This window comes from Gastrolobium bilobum, unplaced genomic scaffold (genome assembly GCF_033153095.1).
Source record: "Gastrolobium bilobum isolate Gb01-03AN ecotype WA unplaced genomic scaffold, APGP_CSIRO_Gbil_v1 utg11321, whole genome shotgun sequence".
In the NCBI taxonomy this organism is placed as follows: domain Eukaryota; kingdom Viridiplantae; phylum Streptophyta; class Magnoliopsida; order Fabales; family Fabaceae; genus Gastrolobium; species Gastrolobium bilobum.
The window spans coordinates 217,798-234,161 of NW_026897751.1; the positions used below are offsets into that span (position 1 = coordinate 217,798).

Here is a 16,364-nt window from a genome sequence, read left to right on the forward strand (position 1 = left end):
TCCTAGGGAATTTCATTCTGTGTGGTAGCCCTTGGTAAGGTATTTTGCATCTTCTTCGAACATGCATTGGTTGGTCACACTAGAGAAAGAATAATGAAGAGCCATAAAGCAGAGTGGAACTCTCTTAAAAGTTTTACAGATATCTAATAGCCACAAAGCAGATTGAAACTCTATTGGACGTTTCATCACAGATATCTAAGAGCCACAAAGTAGATTGAAACCCTCTTAGACATTTCTTACATAATTTATTGTGTATGAATGCTTATTTTAATATCATGATGCACCGAAGCGAACTATAGGGTGGAGTGATACTCCAAAGATCCTTAGTTTACTGATATTTTTATTTCACCCAGTGTTGGGGACATCATTTCAGGTACCTCTATTGCTGGAGAGAGAACATCTTAGGGCAAGAGGCCCCAACTAGATTTCGTTTTATAGCATGCTACTTGTTTTGGATTACTTTTGTTGTACATGTAAATGTAATCATATTATTTTGAAAAGAACAAGAAAAGATGTATATAGGAACTTAGATTATGATAATTTCTTTTTTGTAGTACTCGTTATGTATCTTTATGAGAAGAACATTGATCATATTTGTGTAATTTAAGTTCCAAGAGATGTATTGATTAAGAGACTTAATGATGTACTGTTATATTGTAATTATTGGGTATGTTTTCCATTAAGTAAGAACATGTATGTTGTTGAAGCTATTTTTATGAGGTGCAAGAAGCAAATATGTATGTAAGAATGAGAAGAAGAATATGTGTTATTTATGTTCCAGCATGTTAATTAGAAACAATTCATGTGAGGAATACCTATTCATGTATGAAATGTTAAACCAGGTACCCAGAACGATTTAGGAAGGATTCCATACACTTGGAATGCAGCCAAGTGATGTTATTTTTAAGTTTTCATAGTAGGGAAACGATTCCCAGATGAAGGGAAACGATTCCCATGAAACAGGGGACAAAACTTGGCTTTGGTCAAGAAATTTTACACATTGGAAATTTGTTCCCATCAAGAAGGGAATCGATTCCCATGGAACAAAGGACGTGAGTTTGGCTACTTCCTAAGACCATCAGGTGCTAGGAATCAATTCCTACAAGAGTGATAATCAGTGGCGGACCCAGTAATTGTTTCTGTGGGGGGCTAAAAATTAAACATTTATTTTTCTCTTCAAACATAATATATGAGAGGCCAAAATACAAAAAATTAAATATTTGTTCCTCTCTTCAACCACAATATGTGGGAGGCCGAAACACCAATCCAGAAAACATAACTCATAAATACCTCTTTTAACTTGTTATAGAGAGAAAGAAGGAGACAAAAAAAGAGGTGGAAGATGTCACAGTAAAATCTACTATCAATTTGAAAAAATTACACATTTTCAACCCCAATGAACATTTTTTATGCAAAGAAAACAAAGAAAAAGAGAAGAGAGCAACGATTTAGATTTCACAAAAAATATGTACTAATTACTATAATATAAATAGATAATTCAAAGTAGACCCCTCTCATTTCTTAACCTCTTTTTCTATTTACTCATGTTAGCCCAACAAGAAAAAAAAGCCAAAGATAAATCAGAAGAGACAGATTGGCAAGAAGCACAATCACCAAAACCATTCTGCCCCTCACTTCCCTCTCTGTCACGAATTATCAAAAAAGGAGAGGGATCGAAAGAATAAAGTTCATTCTTTCATAAGACTCTCGAACTTCTTATTTTTATTCGTGGATGAGAAGATTTGTGCTAATATCTAAGCATAATAAAAGTTGAAACTGTAAATTTCAAGTCAAGGTTTAAACTATAATTTAAGGGAAAGATTATATTTATAAACTTTTTGTTTAGAAACTCTTACAAAATACACTGTGTTTGACCGTTATACTTTAATCAAGAGTGTATGACTGATCATACTTAATGTAATTTGTAAAAAAAGTTTGTAAACAGATATTTCTCCATAATTTAATGCTAATTCCATATGCTAATTGTTACCACCAGGTCTGTGCCAACAAACAAGCACCACGTAGCTAAAAGGATTTGAACTAAGAGAAACCATGTATCTATTGGTGGTCGTTGATACTCCTAACATGATATAATCTTAAATAAACCTATTTTTTGTTAAAGCAAAAAAAGACAAGAAAGTGCCAATCATGGTACTGCGCTCTTTCTCATTCTTTTTTGTTTTGTTCATTTCGTTAACTTTCTTGGAGGGAGAAAAAATGCAATCAGAGTTAGAGGGGTTTCAGTAGATATAGGACCTGATAATATAAAGAAGCTCTATAAACTCTCTGCGGTGGGAGAAAATTACTTCGCATTAGTGGAGAGAAAAAATGAAGGTTTCTTGCATTATACTTATATTAACAAATTTCTTCTATGTACCAAAAAAAAAAATCTTCAAATTTTAGGGGGGGGGGGGGGCGCCGCCTACCCTAGCACCCCCCTCGGTCTGCCCCTGGTGATAATCGATTACCTAGTTAGGGAATCGATTCCAACAAGAAAGGAATCGATTACCTAACGCTGAAAGTTAAGTTTTGGCTAAGTTTCAAGGAATAATTGATCATGCATGTTAAAGAAGGCATAAGTCCACTTCAAATGAGTTGTGGTGCCTAAATTAATTTGAATGAACCTTAGGGAAGTTAAAATAACTTTTCCAAACATAATTGGAGGTCTTAGGGTAACATAACCTTGTTTATAACTTGGTGAAAGCATATGTCATTTAAGTGTGACAAGTTAAAGGAAATAATAGTATATAATGAGTTTAATACTATGCATGTTTATGGGAACTATAGAGTAAAGCTAAATGATGAATGTAAGATACATTTGAGTAATGAGTAACGCTTCCATTTTATGTAAGAGTTATAATTATAGTTTTTTAATTAATTGTATAGGGAAGAGTTTTGTAAATAGTAAATTAAAAGTTAAAGAAAAGAAAAAGTTTAGCTCTTTTTTAATTCAACTGTTGTGATCGGAACGACTTTTAATGCCATACGTAATGATAACAAACTGGAGTGTTATGGGGTGTTACACCGCTCACGAGCTCGACCTCGCTCGTCGTTGATCTATTCAACCATTTATGCGACAACCAGAGCTCTAATTCCAAATAATGCTGAAGCATTAACCAATTGGCTAAACAGAAAGTAAGACTAGACAAAAGGATTGCAAGAATTTTTTTTTTCTCTTTTTTAAATTTTATTTAACCAAAAACAATCAAATAATAATAGGGTTGTTCACGCCTTAAATAGACGAAACAAAATAAAACCAAAAAAAATCAAATAGAATCAAAAGGGATCATGCACAATCAAAGGAGATAATACACAATATAAAGAGAATCAAGGAAATAACGAAAATATAAAATAACAAATAATGACTAAAATGCCCTAAACTATGGAATAACCTTAAAATGCCCAAAATGACACGGCACACAGATATTTCTAAGCCAAACTTAGGTGCATCAGTGAGTCTACTCAATTAATGGAACGAGGATAAGATTTTACCGGAAGATATTGAAAAGATAATCTTTTCACTATAATTTATCGATTCATCGATTACTCGACTAATCTGATGCGAGCCGGATATAATCACATAGACGACAAAGCTCTTAAAAAATAGATGGTTAGCATTTATCTTGCATCTAAATTTAGGACACTCACTTATTAAATGTTGGTATATTTGTCGAATTTTCGGATCACGCTTGTGGGGGCTTGAATTTATTTCTCAAGTTTTCTTTTTTTATTAGGCAAAATAATTGTGTGTGAGGCGTGTCTTTCTTAATCTAAATTTTTAAATTTATCAAAAAAAATTACAATACTAAAAAACCAGTGTTGTGTAAGGAAATAATTCTAGTATGACATATAATTAAGTGTAAGGACCTCAAATTTTTTTTATTATCAATTAAGGACCGTAATTTTGATAAAAGAAAATTTAATAATATTTATTATTTGAAAAAAGAAATTTAGATAATATACGCATGTATTTTGTTCATGTTATAAACTGTTTTCATTTATCAAGTTGGATCTTTTTGGCGTTTCCTTCATTTGTAGTTGTAAAAATATATTTTAATAAAGTTGAGTCTCTTATTGATAACAAAAAAAAGTTTAACCCCCAAATTGAGTTATAACAAAAAATTTAGGTCCTTAAAACAATTTTATTTAAAAAGTTCATATTAAATAACAATTTTTAGGGGCTAAAACAAGATAAAAAAGAATTAAGGTGAGAGAAGTTTTATAAGTTTGAAGATAATTCGTACACAAAAAGATAAAAAATTAAGCTATAAGTAGAAAATTATTTTGAAGACCAAATTATTAATTTGCATGTACAAAATCGAATGCTTAATATTCTTAGCAAAGTTTATTTTTAATTCTCAATTTATCATGTGTGTTATATCCTAGTATAAATTGTATTGGCTTCCAAATTCCAATCACTAATCTTGTGAAAGAATTTTTTAGAATTTTTTTTTTTAATAAAAAGGTATTTAGATTGATAATTTTCTATCTTTTCTTGGCAAAGAAAACAAATGTGTTCTTGGAAACGTGATCATTCCCTAAGGTAACGTTTTTTTCTCGCCGGCTTCTTCTCCTTTCTTGTCTATTTCCATCCTGCTTGTGCTTTTCAACTCTTCATTCATCTAGAAATCATGTTTTTGAACTCCACTTCCCTTTTTATTACCATTAATCTATGGAAAAAACAACTCTAAAAAGAGTTGTTTTTTCTACGGTTGACCCATCAAAAATCGTAAAATTGTTTTTTGTTTTTAATAAGGAGTAGGCTTCATCACATCATGTTGTATTTGTTTCCAGGAGAGTCGATTGCCCCTTAATCTATACATCATCAATTCCAAAATATACAAATATTTTACATTGAATAATATTTTATTTTATTTGGATACAAGTGAGAATTGAACAAATATCCTAATATAATTTACTCAAACTCTTCACCATTAAATCAATTCTAATGGTTTAAATTATTATTTTGATATCCATTTTTTTGGGATATTATAATTTTGAGTAATTATCAAGGACACCTTAATTATTGACAATGCATAATAAATAAAATTTTAAGTTTTTATAAAAATAAAGAAATTACTGAATATTTTACAATATTATTAGAGATAAGGATAACAATGTGGCCACCTCTGTTTCTCCTCCTTATCTTTAATAAACATTTAAATAGTTTTGAATTAAAGAATATTTTGAATTTCCATCATATTAAGATATCATAATCTAAATCAAACCTCAAACAATTATTAATTACTTATTATATTTCAAAACATTCAATAACTATTTCATAATTAGAAAGGGTAAAAGGAATCCACTGGGATTAGCCTAGAGGTGTAGAGTATACGTTAGATGTATGTAGTGCAATGATGTGTGTTCAATTTCTATGTAATGCAAAGAAAATAAAAAATAAAAATAAAAGGAAAAAACAGCTATCATAACAATACTCGTATAGAGTCCTTTTAAAAGAAAAAAAAAACTTAACAGAATGGTATTTTCACTGACATATCAATATAAAATTATCGTCGTATCTGTTTATATACTAGAGCACCAACTTATCAGTCATGATCATTCGTCTATCAGAATAAAATCTCTTAACCCTTCCATTCCTTAAAAGTCTCAAACCCTATCCTTTTGCCAAACAAATTTCTCTTTTTCTGTTACTCTGCATCATCATCAGTTCACAAACCAAACCAACCCATTACTATTCTATCACACCAAACCCAGAAAAAAAAAGCATTTTTTTTTCTTTGGGTCCTCACAACTTTAGTCAATGGAAAACTCTGTCTACAAGCACCATCACCTTAGGAGACTGGTCACTTTCCCATCATCATCATCATCATCACCATCATCTCAACTCTCATCTTTATCCAAACCCCACTTGAGATTCTTCTCCATCTTGCCCAGAAAACTTGTGGGTAGCCCTTGTTTGTGCCTTAAGGGAAGACCCATGAAGGTCAAAGCCAGTGCAGGAAGGAGACACTGTGAGTTCAGCAGCCTCAATTCACCCCTTGAACCAAGGTCTATGGTGGGAAAATTCCTCAGTGGTGTGTTGCAAAACCACCCCCAGTTGTTCCATAACGTAACCATGGAAGAGCTTAGGCTCTTGAGTGATGATAGAGATTCTGCTGTTGCTCGCATGTTGCTCAGCCAAGGCTCAGATGAAGCCTTGCTTCACAGGTTTGTGACCAAATTGAAATTGCCCCCCTTTTTTTTTGTTATGTATCTTATTTGGTATATTGATTCTTGTACTGTGTGTTTATTTGTGAAGGGTGAAGTTTGTGACTTAATCAAAGTTCATTTGCATGTAATTTATTTATTTGTTTTTTAATACAATATGTGACTTAAAGAGTTAGTTTGGTATTCAGTTAAAATTTGGCCATTAGGGGTGAAATTTTCAGTGGTGATATTTTCATGAAAAACTCGTTCCTGAAATTTACTGTAGAAGGAGGAAATTTACTGATCCTATATTATATATAAATTTTTCATCTGGGGTTTTTGTTTTTGTTTGTTAATGTAGAAGTTATGTTTTTTGTATTCAATTTGGAACAGGCATGAGGCATTTGGTTTTTATGTAAAATTGAAGCTACATATATTTACAGACCTCATATATGAGGTAGAAGACTGTGCTGAATTGTCCTCTAAACTGGTAGAGGCCAGTGAGGATGAATTTAACAAAAGGAAAACAAACCTTCTTCTGATCCTTAACAGGCTTCACATGGTTTGTTTTGTGGTCACCCTTTACTGGGCGTTTGATTTTTTCTTTTTGATAGAAAAGGAAATTTTATTATATAGTAAAGAGACATTTCAACTAAAGGGTGGATAAGATTTTCCCCAAACAGAGAAACAAGATAAGAACAAAATAATAATAATAATACTCAAAAGGGAAGCCTCTACAAATATCTGAGATGACAACTCCCTTGAAATGGACACGTATAGAACACCAAAGAAAAGCTTAAAGACTATCATATCACATAAGAATTTGATGAGTATAGATACCTTGAATGATGCAAGCATTTCATTTCAATCATATATGCCAAATAATAGCCTAAATTGCACACCTTGACAAAATTTTGGATTCCTTTTTATACTTTTTTTTGTATAACAATTCCTTTTTATACTAAAACTGTTATAAATTCCATCAAGTACTTACCTGTGGACACAACCTAGTGCTCGCCCAGACCAAACAAATTGTTCCATGAAATCAACTGGCCATGTTAAAAATATCCAAAGCTGACATGATGCATAATGAAGATCAGGGAAAGGAGCAGTGTGAGTTGTATGAATTTTCCGTAAGCCAATGGGATGGGCCTGATTTGAATCCGGTGTAATATTTCTGAGATGAATTCTGACAGTATTGGCTGATTTTGATGATCTTATTATTTCAATGAACATTGGTTGTCATTGAGTTGTGAGTAGTTTTTGGTTCAGAATTGAGGCAGGAACTGTAAAGTGGAATTGTAATGTCAAGTTTGGAACGGTTTGGTCTACTAGTGGGGAATATAGAATAGATGATTTCATTTTCATTTTATGAATTCTAGAGAATTAGAAAGTGTAGGAAATCAGAAGATTATTGCCATATATATTAAGAGATTCTGTCAAATCCCTAAATCATAGGAGTCAATCAATTAGGCTTAGTGTATTTCCTTTTTAATTAGGATTGATTAGTTTCCTTTTGTTATTTTATTTCCTTTTCCAATCACATAAGGTGTGTATATATGCGTGTGCCCTTTCTTTATCAGAACACAATTCAATGAAACCTTTTTCTTAGTATTCAAACATGGTATCAAGAGCAAACATGATCTCGACGCTGTCCAAGCCCTAGTCACGGATTGGAAAGCACAAAACACTTGTGAGAAACTCGGTACAGCCACTGCCAAGGACGAAAAGTCTCACCTACACAGCTCCAACTGAAAAAGTAAGGCCACCATCAACCTCATACGCAAGTTTCCGGCCGACCCACCACAGATTGCCGTCAGACTTACTCGTGTGAACTTACCAAACGCTCTCATGTCAATTATCCCTCTAGACCCCACAAAGAATCTTCTCCTTTTACCCTAATTCACAGTGATATATGGAGTCCAGCCTGTGAAAAAAACATTTCAGGTGCAAGGTGGTTTATCACATTCATCGATGATCACTCTCGGATTTGTTGGGTGTACCTTCTTAAGGATAAATAAGATGCCGAGCTCACTTTTAGAAACTTCCATACCATGATCCAAAACCAGTTTCAAGTTTCTATAAAAATTCTCCATACAGACAATGATAAAGAATACTTCACCTTTATTCTTGGAGAGCATTTAACCTAACATGGCATTTTTCGTCAGAGTTTAGGCCCCGATACCCCCCCCCCCCCCCCCAAGCAAAACGATATAGCAGAAATAAAAAGTCGTTATCTTCTTGAAGTTTCCCTTGCCTTTATGTTCACCATGGTTGTCCCTAAATACTTGTGGGGGGGAAGTTGTCCTTTCCACCTCTGAGGTTATTAATCACATACCCTCTCAAGTCCTCGAGTTTCACTCTCCACTATCGCCTTGTCAACCTGTTCCCTTCCTTTCAGGCCATTTCTTCTCTTCTTCCCAATTTCTTTAGTTGTGTCGCCTTTGTCCATATTCCTACTTACCAGAGATCCAAACTTAATCCTATGTCCCTTAAGTGTGTACTCTCCTACTCAGCGAGGCTACAAGTGTTAGTCGCCCTCTCTTTGAAAGGTATTTTTTTCTATGGATGTCACCTCTTCCCAAACACATTTTTTTTTCCCCTTGCTTTCTCTTTAGGGGGAGTCTATAGGAGAAGATGAAGATAAGTCATGGGAACCTACTGAAACCACAGTACCACCACCACTGCCATTAGGAACAAGGGAAGTAGCCACAACACCTAATGCCACAGTGTTATCATTACTGTTGGAGATAGGGGGAGCTCTTCAGCTTATGGTTTATAGTAGAAGAAACTGGCGAAAGGTAAATAATCTAGAACCTTTAGGCTGTAAGGATTCTGATTCGAGTTCTCGTTTCAACAATCAAGCACCTGTATGCCATGACATAGATGATGTGCACTTGCCCATTGCCCTAAGAAAAGATACTTGATCTTGTATTGATCATCTTATTTCTCATCATATTTTCCATGAGAAGTTGTCTCTAGGTTTCTGTGCCTTTAATATTGCATTAGACAGTACAAAAGTACCAAGAAACATCCAGGAAGCCTTTAATGATTCAAAGTGGAGAAAAGTTGTCTTTGAAGAAATGAATGCCTCGGAGAGGAATGGAACCTTGGAAATAGTGACATTACCGAGAGAAAAATGGCCAGAAGGTTGTAAGTGGGTGTTCACTATCTAATTCAATACAAATAATAGCATAAACAAATACAAGGCCTGGTTGGTTGCAAACCCAAACACATGGAATAGATTATCAGGAGACTTCTACTCTAGTTGCCAAGGTCAACACCATTCGAGTCCTTTTATCTCTGGCCACTAACCTAGATTGGCCCCTACAACAACTAGATGTGAAGAATTCTTTTTGAAATGGTGACCTACATAAAGAAGTTTATATGGATCCTCCGCATGGTTTCGAAAAGGAAAATGGATTGGTGTGTAAATTAAACAAACTAATTTGAACTGAAGGATCTTGGAAGTCTTAAGTATTTTCTTGGCATGGAAGTGGCTCAGAGCAAGTCAGGATTCACTATTACTAAGAAGAAGTATATACTTGACCTTTTGCAAGAGACAAGCATGCTAGGTTGCAAGTCAGCCGAGACGCTTGTGGAACCTAATCCTAAGTTGGGCATTAAAGATAGAAACGAGGTGGACATGGAACAATATCAGAGATTGGTTGGAAAACTGATTACTTATCTTATCTCTCACTTGACCTGACATTGCCTTCGCAATAAGCATGGTTAGTCAATTCATGTATTCTTGTAGGGAGAAACACTTGGATGCAGTCCACAGAATCTTTAAGTACCTCAAGAACACTTGATAGCGACACGGCAAGTGCACCGGTCGTGAAAGTAATAAAGTGTACTAAGTACGAGATCGTTCCCACGAGGATCAGAATTTCAAGCACTAGTTCACTAATTGCGTTTTAGTTGGACAATCAAAGTTTGGGTTTGAGAGAATAGTGAATTTAGATGAAGAGAATTGTGGTTCAAAGAACCTAAATCTAGAATCAATGCAAGTATGAAATTCTAGAATTAAAAGAATGAATGAGATGATGTTTGATTAAGATTTAAAGAAAAACGTAATTAAGGTTTCGACTTCCCCCAATATCCTCAATATGTTATGAATTAAAAAAGCCAAGAATCCGTTTCTTAATATATTGCCAATCAATTCTATCTAAGTTAATTAGGGTTCAATTCCTTGTTACCCTAAATCTATGTGATCTTGAAAGAACTCTAGTTCCCCGATTATTCCCCCAAGAAAACATGCATTAAGATCAAGAATTACAAGATTGCATAATTACCTTATGTCTATTCCTATTCCTATTCCTAGAACACAAGGATTATGATAAATTATCAAGTCAAGGTTCATGCACCAACATCCCTATTGTCATACAATTCCCCAAAATCATTCTATAAGGAACAAACTCATAGAAAGCATTAAAGACGGATAATTTATTCAATTATAAAAAGAACAGGATTCGGAGACAAATTAATTCATAAACATAAAGATTCAATTGAGTTCCATCTACCCTTAACTACATAAAAAACTACTCTAGCATACTGAAAAGAAAAATAACAATAAAGAAAAGAGAACCCCAAGCCTCCATTGGTGTGATGTTGACCTGGTTCCTCAGTGTTCCAGCGCTCCACAACAGGATTCTTCCTTGGAGTATGAATGAGATGAATGAATTGGTTAATGGTGAATTAGTCTTGACCCCAAGCTCCTTATTTATAGCTTTTTGGGGTTGTATTCTTCATCTAATCTTCCAATGAATCCATACAAGATTTGTATTTGATTTCATCTTTGTTTCCTTTTTCATGTAAAATCTTGGAGATTTGGTTGATGAATTAGAGTTTTAAATCTTCGTAGTATCCTGCTTCAATCTTCTCAGGAATCATCTTGATTTGTTTCTGTTTTAGTTCCATATCCTATCTGAACCAATCTTCTTTAAATCTTCATGGAATCTGTTGCGTATCTTGATCAAATCTTCCTTTGAACCTTTAGCAATTCTTTGGTAAATCTTCTCACTGTCAAATAACTGATTGTTGTCTGCCTTAGCACGTTTTGGCGTGCTGTAGCACACTAAAACGTGCTCTTCGAATTGTTTTTGTGGCTTCAAGAGCGTTTTGGCGTGCTGTTTGCGCGCCAAAACGTGCTCTTCCCGAAAGTAATTGTTGCTTTCTTCATCTTGTGCGTTTAAACGTGTTTCCAGGGCGCTAAAACGTCCTCTTACAGTTGATACACACTTGGAATCTTGCTTGCTTGTGCTTCAACTTAATTTGATGTTTTCCTTTGGTTCCAAAATGCCATAATTGGTGTCAAAAACCCTTGTAAATCAGTATTACGACAACATGTTAGCAAGATATTTCAATTACTGTAATTTACAGTATAAAACCCTAATTTCCATGCAATTCATAACATATATCAATCATATTTAAGCCTAAAAATATGGTAAACTATGGGTTTATCAACACTCTTGGCAAAGGACTATTCTTCAGAAAGAGGTTCGAGAGAATGATTGAAATCTACACTGATGCAGATTGGGCAGGTTCATCAGTGGAACGAAGATCTACTTCAGGCTATTGCACCTATGTGTAGGGCAATCTTGTGACTTGGAGGAGTAAAAAATAGACTGTAGTTGTAAGAAGCAGTTCTGAGGAGCTCTAGCTCATAGAGTTTGTGACGAAGTCTGGCTGAGAAGACTTCTTGAAGAATTAAAGATCTCTTATTCCCTACCAGTTAAACTATACTGCGATAACAAGGTTGTTGCCAGCGTTGCTCAAAATCCTGTTCACCATGATAGGACAAAACATGTGAAGTTGACCGTCACTTTATTAAAGAAAAGCTAGATGATGGAAGTGTGTGTATGACGTACATTCCTACCAAAGAGCAAGCAACAAACGTCCTTACAAAAGGCCTACATAGACCAAAATTTGAAGACATGGTTGGCAATTTGGGAATTGTTGAGATATATAGTCTCACATTGATTGTATGTGCAACTAATGTGGAGTTTATAAGGTCTTGGGCACTCCCACCCTTTGAGCTAGCTTTTGGGGTGGTGTATCCCAAGGTTCTTTACATGGTATCAGAGCCTCGCCGCCCTCCACTTTCTCTTGTGGCGTTTCTTAGCACAAGTAGGCTGGACCTGTAGCATTGTCCACTCTGCAAGCCCAATGGGCTCTCGTGTGAGGGGGCGTGTTGAGATATATAGTCCTACATTGGTTGTATGTGCAACTAAAGTGGAGTTTATAAGGTCTTGGGCACTCCCACCCTTTGAGCTAGCTTTTGGGGTGGTGTATCCCAAGGTTCTTTACAGGAATGATCAACATATACCTCCCAACTTGAGGGGGAGTGTAGGAAATCAGAAGATTATTGCCATATATATGAAGAGATTCTGTCAAATCCCTAAATCATAGGAGTCAATCAATTAGGCTTAGTTTATTTCCTTTTTAATTAGGATTGATTAATTTCTTTTTGTTATTTATTTCCTTTTCCAATCACACAATGTGTGTATATATGCATGTACCCTCTCTTTATTGGAATACAATTCAATGAAATCTTTTTCTTAGTATTCAAACAAGAAGAATACAACTAAAATATCCCTACACTATTAAAATGTTATTCAGGTATCTTTACCAATTGAGAGATTTGCTTATCTATATTCACTAATGTCATTGAACCATATCCTGTGTTCATGGCTTATGGATGATATGGAAGGCACACCAAATATATTGTTAGGGACCACCAGAATAATGGACAATTGAATATGGGGAAATCTAACCAGAAACAGGGATTGTATTACTGAAATTGAATTCAACAGTACAGGGAAATGTGATGGTATTACACAGCAAATGGAATGCCTATGGAAAACAGAATACAAAACAAGACTGATTACAGGGAAAGAAAATAAAATTGTAGAGCAATTAGAGAGGCTCTACTCTCTCCCAAGTCGAGGGTCCACACTAAGATTCCAGATGATTCCATTGATGCCTCCCCTCTTTACTTATCCCCTTCCGCCTCTCCTTCTATGCCCCCCCATTCTGTTAGGATCTGTTACACGAGGTTGCAACAGAATTGCTGAGTCACTTGGCTGGGGCCCACTCCCTTCTCTTCTTATCTCTTTTGTATACTTTCATGGGCTGAACCGCATCATATTTCAACAAGCATTATAATGCATTCTTGTAACTTGTAATTGTAAGAATAATGAGTTAGTTGATCTCCCTCTTCCAGTCCTCCATATGAAGTATATTTATTGCAAAGAAATATTAAATGAGTGGCTTTTTTATAATCATGCATTAACATTTATTTTTCTTTAGAAAGTCAATCGCAAAAGGAGGATTTTATCAGCTTGTTATTTTGGTCAGCATTTTTTAAAAACTTGAAAAGAGCTTGTCAATGATGTCTTTATTCTGGTCATGTTGTTTTCCCTCATTGTTTTCTTTTGTATTATATAATATTAAAAGAGGACCATTGGTTTGGAACTATGGACATCAGTCACTTATTTTATCTATGATACATCCAGCAGTGTGATTATTTGTTTGGTCTATTTATAGAGATCACAGCATTAACATATTCCTTGTTGCCTTTTGTATTAACGATGTTCGACTCCAAATCCCAGCAGTCTGATTAGCGTTCTATCAAATTATTACTCTTTGAATAGCACAGATATTGAAAGGGCTTTTTGTTTTTAATTCTTTGTTTCCTTGTATATTCTCTACTATCTAGCTCTAAGATGTGTAAACATCATAAATGCATGAGTGTTTTCCCTTTTCATATTTTTCAACATTTGTGTGTTCGTAATATATATATATATATATATATAGGAAACAACCTCTTTGCAATTATGTAAGGGTAAGGCTGCGTACAAGGATTTCCTTCATCCCACACTCGCTAGTCGGGTTTGATGGGGAGTTTTTTATTTTTTATTTTATTTTGTATTATTTTTTTTTATATATGGTCTAGTTATTCTTACACCGGTATAAGAATAAGATATATTACACTAAATCTTGGTCATTGATCCACTTGTATTCAATGACTCACATAGTTAAAAATTAGAGCTGTTAGATACAAGTGGAGTCAACAGTCAAGATTGAAAGTGTAACTCACACAAGTGTAAAATGATCCTGACCCATATATGTGTGTGTTAAAATACACGTTTGATACAAAAAGGATTGTGCTCTTCGTTTCTTGTATTGTTCAATCATTTTGATTATCCATACTCAGTTATAACTGCTTTTGCAGTTTTTTAAGGATTGCATTTGATGTTATTTTTTCTCCTCACTTATATTTATTTATGTGCATGTATGTAAAAAGAATGTTAGATAGATAGATAGCTATTTGTTTTAGTTGATAAGTGCTCAGGAAATTGGAATTCTTTAAGACAGTATTTCATGTAATGGTTGCTTTCAGAGTGCCATGGTTCACTGCATTGCCCCTTCTGGAACTAGATTATTTTGGTAAGCCTATTCCATGGTGTTTAGCTAACCAAACTTTATATCTTAATTGGGTTTTTTTCAGCGGTCACTAACCTTTGTGGCCTTGTCTCATGCCTCACAAATCTTTGGTGTCTAAGAAATTAATTTTTACATGATTTTATGTTGTTGATTGTAGAATCATCTGCTACAGTGCAGACAAGAACTTCAAACTGTGTTGAATCATAGAAAATGTGTAATACTATATACTTTTAGATATTCGTTAAATAATGTTTTGACTCAAATTCTTCTTTATGCCAGGAGGATTGCACAAGTAAGAGAGAATGAGTGTAAGATTGCGATAGAAGATGTTATGTATTTGCTGATTTTATACAAGTTTTCTGAGATCAGGGTCCCTTTGGTTCCAAAGCTTTCTAGTTGCGTATATAATGGAAGGCTAGAGATATTGCCTTCTAAGGACTGGGAGCTAGAATCTATTCACAGCTTGGAGATTTTGGATATCATAAAGGAACACGTCAGAACTGTAACGGGATTGAAAGCAAATTCTAGCGTAAATGATAGTTGGGCAACAACTAAAATTAGAAAAATCTGGCTTGCTAGAGTCTATGTTGCCTCCATATTATATGGTTACTTTTTGAAGTCAGTTTCATTGAGATACCACCTAGAAAGAAGTCTATCTTTGTCTAACCGTGATCTTCATGTTGGTCATAAGACTGGCCTCTCATTTCGTGATTCGTGTCCTTATGGATCCAAAGATGTGATCTTTGACAACAAGGGTGACATAAAATCTGTGTGGCAAGGTTTAATCAGGGAGGAAGAGGAAATTGATGATTTGAAATGTTATGTTATGGGGTTTCACCCAGGGTCATTGCAGAAATGTGCTAAACTAAGATCTGAGGAAGCTGTGCATTTGGTAGAGAGTCATAGTCATGCACTTTTTGGGAATGAGGGTTCTGGTTTGTTTGAGCATGATGATGTTATTTTAACTTCATTTTCTAGTTTGAGGAGGCTAGTGTTGGAAGCTGTTGCTTTTGGATCTTTCCTGTGGGAAACAGAAGATTACATTGACAATGTTTATAAACTTAAATATCATGAAGTAGTGTAAAGGAACATGTTGCTAAATGAATTCCAACACTGTTGGGCGAATTCTCTTTGTATATACAGTGAGTTTTGTTCTTAGCTTTTGAGCTTTGGGTTAATTTTGTGTAGTATAGCCTGCGTTAACCCTGAATAATGTACAGTTTTAACACTTGGTTGATTAGTGAGATAGACTTTTCAATAGTTACAAAGTTGTTCACTGTGTATGGATCTATGTTTAAATATTGTGCAGCTATTCATATGATTGTACAGTTTGAATATTCATTTTGTATTCTTTAGGAAAAAGAATATTGTACATGTGAGAATGGATGCTCAGATAGTCAGATATCTCACAGTTTAATATAATCATGTCATGTAATAAAAAATCCTAATCATTTATTAACAGATTAACTGTTAGTAGTTAAAATGATTATTTTTTGTTTTTTATTCTACGCTTTGGCAGTTGATCTGTCAATGATTTTTTTATATGATATAATTATGTTAAAGTGAGATATGAAAAGATTTGTTCACGTTCATTTGCACATAATTCATGTGTTTGAAGACTGGGCAGGTAATTGTTCATTTATATGACATGTACCCAGTTTCATTCCTGATCAGGCATATAAATAAGTTGATATTATTTCATTCACGATTCTAAGTATGGCAGTTCATATTGTCATGAAAACAAATTTTGAGACCTTCTTGTCTAT

At 34.4% G+C, this 16,364-nt stretch overlaps 1 protein-coding gene across 2 annotated transcripts; it reads left to right on the forward strand.

Annotated features, from left to right (window-relative positions):
* Nucleotides 1-5,642: 5,642 nt before the first annotated feature.
* Nucleotides 5,643-15,883, forward strand: LOC133309873 (UV-B-induced protein At3g17800, chloroplastic-like). 2 transcript variants are annotated; one of them, XM_061510728.1, is made up of 3 exons: nt 5,643-6,171; nt 14,878-15,353; nt 15,396-15,883. In XM_061510728.1, the coding sequence occupies exons 1-3, from the start codon at nt 5,765-5,767 to the stop codon at nt 15,680-15,682; spliced, it is 1,170 nt and encodes a 389-aa protein (XP_061366712.1). In that variant the 5' UTR covers nt 5,643-5,764; the 3' UTR covers nt 15,683-15,883. The 2 variants fall into 2 exon arrangements, with proteins under 2 accessions (XP_061366712.1, XP_061366711.1); XM_061510727.1 differs by having other exon boundaries at nt 14,878-15,883.
* The last annotated feature ends 481 nt before the right edge of the window (nt 15,884-16,364 follow it).